Genomic DNA, 13932 nt, shown 5'->3' on the forward strand with positions numbered 1-13932 from the left:
CCCTCCCAGTGGAAGGACTTCCCCAACCGGTCTTTGGTTCTGTTTACCCCAGCATGGCCACTGGGATGATCATGGGCTAAGCTTAAGAGCTTCCCCCGGTACTTAGTTGGAACCACCAACTGTTTTTGCGGCTGCCATTCTTCCCGGTGTCCACCAGAAAGAATTTCCTTGTATAAAAGTCCTTGGTCTATAAAAAACTGGGATCGATTAGAAGAGCTGAGAGGCGGTGGGGTGCTCCGTGCCGCCGCCCAAGCTTTCTGAAGGCTGTCATCTGCTTCCTGTTCAGTCTGGAACTGTTCCCTGGAGGCTGAGGTCACCAGTTCTTCCTCAGACTGTGGACTTGGGCTTGGTCCCTCTGGAAGCGATGTAGGTGATGGGGTTGTTTCCGTTGCTGGTGAACCGGTCTCCGCTGGTGCACCTGAGGGTATTTCAGGCTCTGGCTGAGTCTTTTGGGTATGGCTGTCTGTTGCTTCTGCCAGTTTTGGCTCGCTGGCGCCCACTGGCGTTGAGTTTGAAGATGTAGTTGCACTTGCTGGTGCTGGTTGTTGTTCCAGTTCCGGGCCTGGGACTGGAGATGCTGTGGCTGTTTCAGTGGTAGGCATGGAATCCGGGTCCACTACCTCTGTCTGGGTCTCTGGTAACACAGACGGGGCCTCTGTGGACGGCTCAGGAACAGGAATGGGTCTGGAAGCTTGCCTGGTTTGGCTACGTGTAACCATTCCCACTCTCTTGGCCCGCCTCACCTGGTTGGCCAAGTCTTCCCCCAGTAGCATGGGGATAGGATAATTGTCATAGACTGCAAAAGTCCACATTCCTGACCAGCCTTTGTACTGGACAGGCAGTTGAGCTGTAGGCAAGTCTACAGCTTGTGACATGAAGGGGTAAATTGTAACTTTGGCCTTTGGGTTGATGAATTTGGGGTCAACGAAGGATTGGTGGATAGCTGACACTTGTGCCCCCGTGTCTCTCCACGCAGTAACCTTCTTTCCGCCCACTCTCAAATTTTCCCTTCGCTCCAAGGGTATTTGAGAGGCATCTGGGCCTGGGGATCTTTGGTGTGATGGTGGTGTAATGAATTGCACTCGCATGGTGTTCTTTGGACAGTTGGCCTTGATATGTCCCAGTTCATTACACTTAAAGCATCTTCCATCTGATGGGTCACTGGGCCGAGGTGAGTTACTGGAGACTGGTGAGGTTGAAGGGTAGGGTATCTGTGGCTTTACTTGGGTGGTATGTGGGGTCTTTGGCTGTCCTCGGTTGTAGGGTTTATGGTCTGTGTGCCCCCTGGGGTAATCGTTCCCCTTGACAGTAGCTTTCTTGCTTTCTGCCAGTTCCATCCATTTGGCTCCAATCTCCCCCGCCTCAGCGATATCTTTGGGATTTCCATCTTGTATGTACCGTGTGATGTCTTCAGGAACACCATCCAAGAACTGCTCCATTTGTATGAGGAGGTGCAGTTCTTCCAAGGTTTGAACGTTGTTTCCTGTTATCCAGGCCTCACAGTTTTTTGCAATGTAGTGGGCGTGTTTGGGAAATGACACCTCTGGTTTCCACTTTTGGGTTCTGAAACGCCGACGGGCATGATCTGGGGTTATCCCCATTCTGTATCTGGCCTTGGTTTGAAAAAGTTTATAGTCATTCATTTGCTGCTTAGGCATTTCAGCTGCCACCTCTGCTAAAGGTCCACTGAGCTGTGACCTCAATTCTACCATGTACTGGTCTTCGGGAATGCTGTACCCAAGACAGGCTCTTTCAAAATTTTCCAAGAAGGCCTCGGTGTCATCCCCTGCCTTGTAGGTGGGAAATTTCCTGTGCTGTGGAGCAATAATGGGCGCTGGGTTGTTAGGGTTGGCTGGCACATGCAGCCCAGCTTTTGCCAACTCCAGTTCATGTTTTCTCTGTTTTTCCTTCTCTTCATTCTCTTTTTGTTGTTTTTCCATTTCTTTTTGTTGTTTTTCCATTTCTCGGTGGTGGGCCGCCTCCTCTTCTTCTTGCTTCCTTCTGTGGGCCAACTCTTCTTCTGCTTGTTTCCTTCGGTAGGCTACCTCTTCTTCTTCTAGTTTTCTTTTGTGTGCTGCCTCTTGGGTTGCCTGTTCTCTTTGGAAGGCTGCCAGTTTGATGCTTTCTTCCTTTTCTTTCATCTCCATCTGTCGCCTGTGTTCAGCTTCTTTGATTTGTTCTTCGGCCTCAATTTTTGCCTTAGAAGTCATGGTTCCTGTTTTCTTGTGTTGGGGTGCCCTCCGGTGTTTATCTTCTGAACTGCAGGTTCTGTTGCCTCCTGAAGTCTGCCTAGCAACAGTGCCTTTAGCTAATCTTCAATGTTAAGTAAACCTGAAAAACCACTTTATTTGCATTTATATAGTGCTGGAACTTGCCTCCTAATGGGAGGGCTATTGCATGACAAAAGACCCTTAACAGTCTGGTAATGGCTTCTTGCTTAACATGCAAGCCACAAACTGCCAGAGAGAGCAGAAAAAAAAATTCTCTCTGGTTCCCTTTTAAAACCAACTGTTTCTCTCTGCTAAAAAGCCCTTAGCAGAGAAAAGAAAAATATAATATTCCTACTGGCTTCTGGATTCTGTCTATATCCCACCCGCTGCTACACCATATCATAACCTTAGTCCCAGATTTGGACCTTAGCGTCCAAAATATGGGGGTTAGCATGAAAACCTCCAAGCTTAGTTACCAGCTTGGACCTGGTACTTGCTGCCACCACCCAAAAAATTAGAGTGTTTTGGGGCACTCTGGTCCCCCTGAAAAACCTTCCCTGGGACCCCAAGACCCAAATCCCTTGAGTCTCACAACAAAGGGAAATAATCCTTTTTCCCTTCCCCCCTCCAGGTGCTCCTGAAGAGATACACAGACACAAGCTCTGTGAAACTACACAGAGGGATTCCCCCTCTCTGTTTCCAATCCTGGAAACAAATAGTACTTTCCTATTCCCCCAGAGGGAATGCAAAATCAGGCTAGCAATCCAACACACAGATCTCCCCTTGATTTCTTCCTCCCACCAATTCCCTGGTGAGTACAGACTCAATTTCCCTGAAGTAAAGAAAAACTTCAACAGGTCTTAAAAGAAAGCTTTATATAAAAAGAAAGAAAAATACATACAAATGTTCTCTCTGTATTAAGATGATACAATACAGGGTCAATTGCTTAAAAGAATATTGAATAAACAGCCTTATTCAAAAAGAATACAAATCAAAGCACTCCAGCACTTATATTCATGCAAATACCAAAGAAAAGAAACCATATAACTTACTATCTGATCTCTTTGTCCTTACACTTAGAAACAGAAGACTAGAAAGTAGAAACTACTTCTCCAAAGCTCAGAGAAAGCAGGCAGACAGACAAAAGACCAGACACACAATTCCCTCCACCCAGAGTTGAAAAAATCCGGTTTCCTGATTGGTCCTCTGGTCAGGTGCTTCAGGTGAAAGAGACATTAACCCTTAGCTATGGTCACAAAAGCAGGGCACTTCTGAGTTCAATTAGAATTTTGGATGTGCACAGAACACAGACAGGACTGATTCCCGCATGGTTACAGACTGCAGTAAAGTGGAACAATTTTCAGCTTCTGTGATTGGAAGATATCTGGATCCATATTATAAGACTGTCCAACATAAATACGGAAAAATTGAGGTGCCTTTATTATTCTTTTGTTCCATTCTTTGTTTCGATGGGGAATTTGCCAGTGCAATATTACTCTCTTCCTTTTAAACAAACAAAATTTTTAAAAAATGGTAATGGCTATTGAAAATAGCAATTCCAGTCCTAGTTAGCACTCAGAAGACCCCAGCATCTGTTGCTCAATTTTTTCCTACTTTTTCTACAGCAAATTACAGAGGATCAGCATATTTGATTTGGGAGAAATGAAGTAACTGCTGCCCAAATTGCGCTTGAGCACTCCTGAATTTTGAGGGTGTTCAAATCGGGAAGGCAAGTGCTAGATTTCCTTTCTGAATATTAGATAAAATTGGAAAGGAAAAAGTCAAATTTCTATTTTCATAGCTCAGAAGTGGAAATCCTCCTGTACTATATCTGAAGTTGCCCAGGTTCTCTAGTAGAGCCTCCCCTCCCTTACTTTTCATTTTAACTTCTGGTGTGATCCACATACCTCCCTTGCTAGGCTTCAGATAGAGAGGTGCAGTGTCCATTTACTCCACCCAGTTCCTTCTGATAGATAGGATGCTTTAGAGTGGGCCCGAATCCACAATGTACGCTGAGCAGGTGATCACACGCTTGATGCATGAACAAGGGGGGCTCAGAAGGTGGGTGAATGAAGTCAGCAAGCAAGAGCTGGGTGGACAACCTCCCCCTTGCACTCAAGCTTGTGAAGTGCCAATAAAAAAGTTCTCAGTACTGATAAGGAAGCTGCTTGTACACCAGGATCTGCTCAAGGCCATGAATTTTGTAATCAAATGCTTCACCAGGTGCTGTTAATTAACCGCAGGCAATTAAATCATTTAACTGTGATGTAAAGTTGCTTATACAAATTTGTGCTTTATTGAAGAGAAAAGTGGGGCTGGTTCTGGTTCTCTGTGGAGAAGGGGCTTGTTCTTTGTCATCTGCGTTCATGCTCCAATAAAGAACTTGGTTTTGGATTTTGCTGGTTTGCCTGTCTCTCTTGCGGTCAGACAACGAACCTGAAAAGTCTGGGATAAAGATAACCCCAAAACTTCTTGGGGGCTGCCAGGCAAAGTCATACCAATTTCCCCAGTCTGGAGAAGTCTTCTGAGGGTGCTATCTGGGTCAAAACCTTCTACTCCTTTGGAACACTTGTTCCCCATTCACACTGCCACCCACTTCTAGCAGCCAGCTCCCCATGCACAGGAAGCTGCAGCGCATGGAGTCTCTCAGCTTCCCCCCTCCCTTTCCTATTGATAGCGACCAAGGGAATGCTGGGAAATGTAGTTCCTTCCCTGCTCCAGGGCCAGTTCTATAGTCAGGTAGCTAGCCAAGGATCTACATCTCCCAGGGCCCCATGGGATCTCAGCTCCTGTGCTGGATCTGGGTTGCTCTGAGGCTCCATTTCTGCACAAAGGAGGAAGTGGATGTCACAGGCCCTCTTCTGAGCTTGGGCCGGCCTTATGGCCATTTGGTAAGTCTTCTCTGTTTACAATTATATTTTGAGACATACCAGTTAGCCTTCTTTCAATCCATTTAATGTCTGGTATGTTCATTTAATATCTTTCTGATTTTTTCATAAAAATATCATGTAGTATCCAGGAAAATGCCTTATTGAAGTCTATTACATCAACATTATTACATTGAGCAACAAAGTTATAAGCTCATCAGAAAGGGAAATCTAGTTAGTTTGGCAGGATCTATTTTCCATAAACCCATGTTGATTGGCATTAATTATAATGTCCTCTTTTCTAAACAAGTCCTGTATTAGCTATTACAGTATTTTGGCCATGATCGATGTCAGACCAAGAGGCTTATAACTAATTGGGTCTTCCTGTTTACCCTTTTCTTTTAAAATATTGAGACAATATTGGCTGTCTTCCAGTCTTTTAGAACTTCCTCTATGTTCCAAGACTTATTGAAAAACAGCATCAACAGTCCAGTAAGCTACTAGGTAACCTCTTTTAAAATTAAATTTAGTAACTGTTCTAACTTTAATATCCTCCTGAGATACTAGTGGAATGACAAGATTCTTATCATCACGATATGATGACAATACATCATCTGTCCCTCCCATACAGATCAGAAATATTTATTGAAATCTTCTTCATTTTTTGCATTATTATTGATAATTATACTATCTCCAACTAGTAATGGACCGATACCATTGTCAGAATTCTTTCTGTTGCTATTATACTTTAAAAACTTTTTTTTATGATGCCTTAACTCTGCTGGGTATAGATTTCTCCTTGTGTCTCTTGTCTCTTATCAGTTTTCTACAGTTCCTAGCATCTCATCTATATATATTACTATCAAACGGAAGAGCGCTTTGCCATCCATTTAGCTCAGGGATGGTAAAACATTTTTGGCCCAAGGGCCACATCTGGGTGGGGAAATTGTATGCAAGGACATGAATGTAGCGCTGGGGTAGGCGATTGCGGTGTGGGAGTGTGCAGGGTATGGGATGGGATACAGCGTGCAGGAAGGGTCTCAGGGCAAAGTGCTGGGTGCAGTAGGGGTGCAGCAGGGGATCAAGACAGGGGGCTAAGAGGCTCAGGGCAGGTGTTTGGGGTGCAGGACTCGTTCAGGGTACAGACTCTGGCCCGGCACCACTTGCCCTGAGTGGCTCCGGCGCACAGCGGGGCTAAGGGAGGCTCCCTGCCTGCCCTGGACCTGCACCATTCCTGGAAGTGGCCAGCACATCTGGCAGCGGCTCCTGGGAGTGGGGTGGGGCAGGTGGCTCCACCACACGCTGCCCTTGCCTGCAGGTACCACGCCCAAAGCTCCCATTGGCTGAGGTTCCCCATTCACAGCCAATGGGAGCTGTCAGGGACGATGCCTGCAAGCAAGGGTAACAGGGACGTGGTGCTGTCTGCTTCCAGGAGCAGTGCGGAGACAGGGCAGGCAAGAAGCCTGACTTAGCCCCGCTGCACCACGGGGCTGGCAATCCTGCGGGCCAGACTGAAAGCCCTGATGGGCTGTATCCAGCCCATGGGTCGTAGTTTGCCCTCCCCTGATTTAGTGGGTCTTCACTAGACCTGCTAAATTGATCCCTGCTTCACTGATTGCAGCAGTGTCAATCTCCTGCTAGTGAATACCAGTCCTTGATCTGAAGGCATCAAGAGATGGAGAATCCATCACTTCCCTTGGTAGTTTGTTGCAAAGGTCAATCACCCTGACTGTTAACAATTCATGCTTCCTTTCTAACTGGAATTTATCCAGCATCAGCTTCTAGCTGTTACCTCTTATTTTGACTTTGCTAGATTAATATGCAGTAGCAGGGAGGGATAGCTCAGTGGTTTGAGCATTGGCCTGCTAAACCTAGGGGTTATGAATTCAATCCCTGAGGGAGCCGTTTAAGGATCAGAGGAAAAACAAACAAAAAACTGTCTGGGACAGTACTTGGTCTTGCTAATGAAGGCAGAGGACTAGACTCCATGACTTTTCAAGGCCCCTTCCAGTCTTACACTTCTATGATTTTCTCCATAGAAGTTGTCTGCATACTTATAATGTAACCACACATTGAATAGAATGGAAACCACAAAGATACGTATAATCATTATTTTCAGTTGCACATCTGCTTTAACTTGGATAAAAAATCATCAATGTGAAGCCTCTCCACAAGGGTTTGACCAAGTGGACCCAGATGAAGGGTTGCATGAGACCTTTCTCTACAGAAAAGGATAAATGGACACAAATCAGATATTAGGAATGGCAATATACAAAAGCTTGTAGGTGAACACTTCAACCTCCCTGGCCACACTATAGCAGACCTTAAGGTGGCCATCCTGCAGCAAAAAACCTTCAGGACCAGACTTCAAAGAGAAACTGCTGAGCTTCAGTTCATCTGCAAATTTGACACCATCAGCTCAGGCCAACTACAAAACGAGTTTCTCCTCCCTTGGTTTTCACATCTCAACTGCTAGAAAAGGGTCTCATCCTCCCTGATTGAACTAACATCGTTATCTCTAGCTTGCTTGCATATATATACCTGCCCCTGGAAATTTCCACTACATGCATCTGACGAAGTGGGTATTCACCCATGAAAGCTCGTGCTCTAAAACGTCTGTTAGTCTATAAGGTGCCACAGGATTCTCTGCTGCTTTTATGAGACCTGAGGAACGTCCTTAAAGTTTTCCCACCAACCTCAGTTGGAGAAGTCCAGGAGTAACAACTGGGTAAGGCCTTGGAGGTCTCATTACATATTACTGACCTTTTAGGATTCAAGCCGGTGGGAGATGTTGAAAATTGGCTTTTGATGTTTCTCAAGTTAGAAAGCCCAAAAGGGAGTCACCCAAATTTAGAGGCCCCTTTTAAAACTCTGCCTTTTATAACTCCATTCCCAGCTCCAAGCTTGAGTTGCCAGGCTGCCTTCTTGGAATATTCACAGAGCCAGGAGTGTTAAAGTAGGTGATAGCTGGAATATCAAATGGTACCGTTGGGGTCACCCTATTTCTCCATCCTAACCCAGTGAGTTGCTGGCTCATTGTCCCATGCACAGGGTTCCCATATGGGATTGCAGCTGCCTCACCCTGCACTGGCACCACACTGGGATCACTGCAGATGACTGCTATGAGCTTCCAGGCACAGTGGCAGATCCGTACCTTTAAGTAAATCAGAACAGCTCCTACGACTTCCTCAGGCACTGATCACAGGGATGGCAATTAACCATTTAAACAAACAAACCAGGAAAGTGGTGGATTCTACTTCTTGATGTCTTCCAGTCCAGACTGGCTGACAGTCTGGTAGATTGTGCTGCTTCTTGCAGCTCCCATTGGCGGGGAATGGCAAACCCCGGCCACTGGGACCTGCAAGAGGCCATGCAAATGTAAACAAACTGTCTGGTGGCCCGGCAGCAGATTATCCCAAAGAGTCACATGTGGCCCATGGGCGGCAGGTTGCCCACCACTGGTCTATCAGAATATTAGAATATTAGGGTTAGAAGAGACCTCAGAAGGTCATCTAGTCCAATCCCCTGCTCAAAGCAGGACCTACATCAACTAAATCATCCCAGCCAGGGCTTTATCAAGCCCGGCCTTAAAAACATCTAAGGATGGAGATTCCACCACCTCCCTAGGTAACCCATTCAACATCTTCACCAGCCTCCTAGTGAAACAGTGTCTCCTAATATCCAACCTAGACCTCCCCCACTGCAACTTGAGACAGTTGCTCCTTTTTCTGTCATCTACAACCACTGAGAATAGTTGAGTTACATCCTCTTCAGAATCCCCGTTCAGGTAGTTGAAGTCTGCTATCAAATCCCCCCTCACTTTTCTCTGCTGCAGACTAAATAACCCCAGTTCCCTCAGCCTCTCCTCCTAAGTCATGTGTCACAGCCCCCTAACCATTTTCATTGCTCTCTGCTGAACTCTCCCCAATTTGTCCACATGCTTTCTGTAGTTGGGGGACCAGGTGTAACAACTGGATAAGGCCTTGGAGGTCTTATTACATATTACTATCCCCATACTCCTCCATATCTATCTAATCTAATCTATCTATCTATCTTTAGAGCAGTATCTCTCCAAGGACTTTGGTATTTTGTTCATGACACCAAAGGTAACGTAAGCAATTAAAATACTTGATCAGTGCCTCCTTTAGTTTAACACCTAAAGGAGATATAAGCTGTTCTTCCCCAGTAGCACTAAGAGGCTATTTAAGGAGCATTGTGACGCTGATAATTCACTGATGAAACTCATGGAGTGACCATGGTAATTTTGGAGATGATCTCTGGCATGTGTTATGCAGCAAGTCAGACTAGATGATTGTAATGGTTCCTCTGGCTTGGAATCTTTGAATCTATGAAAGGGCTGTGACAGCATTAAAGACAAATATTTATTTCCAGCCATCAGCCTAATAGAAGAACAAGAACGCTCTTCCCAGCTGTGGTGATTTCAAACAGCTTGAGAAACTAGTAGAACTAGGAGACTGAATTATATAATTCAAGGGGCAGCTATACGTGAACTGGAATAGAGGTTTTTCTCTTTCTTTCTTTATTTATTTTAATTGCACCAGAATTTGAACTTTTTTTTTCTCTCTCTCTCTCTCTTTCTCTCTGCATTGCTATCATGTAATATCTATGTTGCTGTTATATCGAAAGACTTTATAATTATCTATACTAGTTTGATTTTGCATGTCTGGACATGTTATTTAGATGATGCGGGACTTAATTAATTGTAAAGTTTTTTTTGTTAAATTATTAACTAATCTTTAAATATATAGACAGAATCACGCTATTTATTCAGATTTCTTTTTTTAAAAAATGAATACTATATATATTCTAGATAGATGGATAGACAGATAGATTGATCAGAAGAGTAGAAAGACTCAGCTAACAGGTGGAGTCAATTTGTATGGATTGGGATTTCCTGTCAAAGGGGGTTGGTGCCTAACTGCTTAGACTCTCTCAAAAATCCTAGCTTGTAACGTTAGCTCTACTAATTGACCTATCTAGACAAAATATTGCTGTTCATCATTCACAATGACATGGAGTCAAAGACACTCACTCTGATGTAAATGATGAATTCACTCCACACTGAAGTGGATGGAGATGACTGATTTAAAATGGAAAAAAGTAGTAATTTTTTTAGCAATAACCATAGTAATTAGTAATAACCATAGAGACGATTTGCCAAGGGTTGAAGTAGATTCTCCATAACTGGCAAATTTTAAATCAAGATTTTCTTTTCCCTAAAAGTTCTGCTCTACGAATTATTTTGGGGGAGTTCTGTGGCCTGTGGTACACAAGAGATCGGACTAAATAATCTCACTGGTTTCTTCTGGCCTTTCTTCCACAAAGTGCTACTTGAAACTCGCTCTAGTCCCTTCATTGTGATGAGGATACTTTTAAAATGTGTGGTGTAATGTGCCTTGTTCTTATCTCCCCTAGGCTAATTTCACATTAATTTCACTAGAAGATTTATACTAGGTACTTCAAAGTCAATGGGCCAGTTGTCCAGCTGTTATGAATTGGTGTACAGTATTGAAATCAATTAGCCAGAAGCCCTGCTGGCATAAACTGACATAGCTTCATTGGAGTCCATGGACCAGATCCACACTTGGTGCAAATCAGTCTCTTTCCTTTGGTTTCTGGTCTTCTTTAGAATGACACTAATTTACATCAGCTGAGTGTCTGGTCCAGTGAGCTGATTTATGTCAGCAGGTGAGGAGTAGAGGAGATTTGGAAATGAAGAACCAATCCTCAGTCACAGAGTTCATCTTGGTGGGTCTGTCCAGCCTCCCTGAATACCAGATGTTCCTCTTTGTGTTATTCACCTTCATCTACATGGCAGCCCTCACTGGAAACCTCCTCATCGTCATCACTATTACTACCAGCACCAGACTCCACACCCCCATGTATTTCTTGCTTATCAACTTGTCCTTGATAAACCTTTTATCCATCTCAGTGTCCATTCCCAAAATGCTATGCAACCTTCTGGAGCACAAGAAGACCATTGCCTTCTTAGGCTGCATTACACAGATATATCTCTTCACTTGGACTCTGGGAAGTGAAGTTCTGGTCCTTGCTGCCATGGCTTTTGACCGTTATGTTGCTGTCTGCCACCCTTTGCATTACACCATCATCATGAGGAAGGAGGTTTGTGTTGAGTTAATCGCTGGCATATGGATAGCAGGGGTGATCAATTCTGCAGTCAACACTGGATTTGTGCTCCAGCTTTCTTTCTGCAACTCGAACATCATCAATCATTTCTTTTGCGAATTACCATCAGTGCTAAAACTCTCCTGCTCAGACATCAGCCTCAATGAAACCTTGGCTTTTCTGGCTGACATAGTCTTTGGGATGGGGAGTTGCGTGGTAACTTTAACATCCTATTACTTCATCCTGAGAACTATCTTGAAGATTCGCTCCACAGAAGGCAAGAAGAAAGCCTTCTCCACCTGCTCCTCCCACCTCATAGTCGTCATCTTGTACTACTCAACAGCCATTTACACCTACATACACCCCTCGTCGGCCTACTCTCCAGACAGAGACAAAGTGATCACTGTCCTATATTCCGTTATAACTCCAGCGCTCAACCCGATCATATACTCCCTGAGAAACAAAGAGGTCAAAGAAGCCCTCAGGAAACTGATAAGAAGACTTGGGCCATATCAAAGAGAATAACATTATCTAGCTATGTATCTATCGTATTTATCAGTTTAGTATTTACGCGCTGAAAAAGATTTGTTCTTGAAAGTTCTTGCAATTGTACTTACTTTTCAGATAGAATGAAACATGTTTGTTACTGTTGATAATAACTTGGATATACCTGTAATACATCTGAGAACAGAGAATGCAGGTTGGGAGATGCTTTCTTTGAAAGGAGTGACTCAGACAAAAAATTAGGGATTAACACATGCAATTGCCTCAACATGAGGTTTCTGTGATGCTTTGGCAAAAAGGGCTAACATGATCCTTGGATGTAAAAAAGTGGAATATCATGTAAGAAAGTAAACTTGACTCTATATGAGCATTTTTTAGATGACTACTGGAATATTGTGTCCATTTTGGGAAGATGAAGCTGTTACAGAAGCTAAATGAATTCTTTGCATTGGTCTCCACCAGAGCCGGATTAACCTTTTGTGGGCCGTGGCACCAAACATATTTGTGGGCCCCTGCGTAGTGACTGTGGGCTCCAAGTGTGGGCCTGGTGTGGCAGTGCCATTGGTGCCATAGTATATCCGGTACTGAATTTCTGAGATATTTTTCATTTTGATCACACACCTCTACATGACTATATGCATTGCCATACACAGCTCCCTCAGCCCCCAGTTTTTCTTATTGAGCTGTACACCCCTGTGGGTTTACAAGTGTCCACAGTAAGTAGAACTTTCACAGTGATCAAGGAAACTCCCCACAGATTTGTCTCCTTCCTCATTCAGACCTTCTGTAGCCATTTCTCCAATACCCCCCTATGTCACCAGTCACTGCATGTGGTCCTAGTCTCAGCTCAAGGTTCTAAAGCCAGCAGATACCTAATCATTTCTGACAAATCCCTCCCTAGCACCAATCCCGCAATTTGAGCAAGCCACCTGCAAACACCATTTCCCCAAAGTGAGGACTTAGCCCTTGGGAATCTGAAGACACCAGCCTTTCTCCCTCTGCTCCCATCTACATGCTAGTATGCTACCTGATCACCCTCACCTCTACCCATACTTGTTTCCTTTCTACTTTGGACATGCTCCTAACCAGCTGGAAGCTCCCTCTGCAAGACTGACCTGATTCCTCTTTCCTTGCTCCTCTTGGCATTCCTTTTCTCCTGGTGACCTCTGTTCCTTGAGGTTAACTCCAGTTTCTTTATCTGCTCTAGCTTAATGGTCCCCAGTAGTCACAGAGCCACTTGTAGCTTCTCTGGCTATAGCCATGGGGCCATTTGCCAGAGACCAGCCTTAAACAGCTGCAGCTACTAGCTGCAGGAGGGGTGGCAATTCCCAGGCTTAACATGCTTGAACCTTGCAGCGGCAGCACTAGGGACTCTAAATCCTCAGCGCTGGCCCTAGGCAGGTGCAGACTCTGGAGTTAGGCACTTCCCTCCTCTAGGCCATGACTTTAAGTACCTGAGATTCCCATCACCTGCAGCAGAGGCTGCCAATTCCCACACAGCCCTCAGCTAGCACATAGTCATGCAGAAAGTGCGTCCTAAATGATTTTGGAGACAGGGGTGCCAGGAGGTTCCAATCCCTGAGCAGCAGCTCTGCAACAAGCTCACATGGTCCTCTTTTCTGTGGGACCAGGACCCTGTGAAGACAGTGGAGATACCCTGAGTATAATCAGTTCTATCCAAAGCCTGTTGAAGTGAGTGGGAGTCTTTTCATTGTCTTTAATGGGCTGTGTATAGAAGCAAAGGACCCCATTCTAAAGTCAAGAAGCAAAGTGCATTCTATGAGGCACTGGTTTACTGTTGTAACAGGAATGCCTCACATTACCTAGTGAATAAGCAACACCTCCTACAGTACCTAACTTTTTCTAAGGGGCTTCCGACCCAATTACTAAATGTAAATGCTTTGCTTACAAGGGCTGAAAATATCAGGTAGTATGGTCACAAAAGCAGGGCACTTCTGAGTTCAATTAGAATTTTGGATGTGCACAGAACACAGACAGGACTGATTCCCGCATGGTTACAGACTGCAGTAAAGTGGAATAAATTTCAGCTTCTGTGATTGGAAGATATCTGGATCCATATTATAAGACTGTCCTACATAAATATGGAAAAATTGAGGTGCCTTTATTATTCTTTTGTTCCATTCTTTGTTTCGATGGGGAATTTGCCAGTGCAATATTACTCTCTTCCTTTTAAACAAACAAAA

At 44.5% G+C, this 13932-nt stretch overlaps 1 protein-coding gene across 1 annotated transcript; it reads left to right on the top strand.

The window, feature by feature from the left end:
• The first annotated feature begins 10807 nt into the window (after positions 1-10807).
• LOC127030882 (olfactory receptor 13G1-like) lies at positions 10808-11749 on the top strand. Its single transcript, XM_050917583.1, has one exon. It carries the CDS (start codon positions 10811-10813, stop codon positions 11747-11749), a length of 939 nt encoding a protein of 312 aa, XP_050773540.1. The 5' UTR covers positions 10808-10810.
• Positions 11750-13932: the final 2183 nt, after the last annotated feature.

This window comes from Gopherus flavomarginatus, chromosome 11 (assembly GCF_025201925.1).
Source record: "Gopherus flavomarginatus isolate rGopFla2 chromosome 11, rGopFla2.mat.asm, whole genome shotgun sequence".
NCBI classification, from domain to species: Eukaryota; Metazoa; Chordata; order Testudines; family Testudinidae; genus Gopherus; species Gopherus flavomarginatus.

Excerpts from the sequence above, each read along its gene's own strand:
- LOC127030882 (XM_050917583.1), top strand. The coding sequence starts at position 10,811 with ATGAAGAACCAATCCTCAGTCACAGAGTTCATCTTGGTGGGTCTGTCC.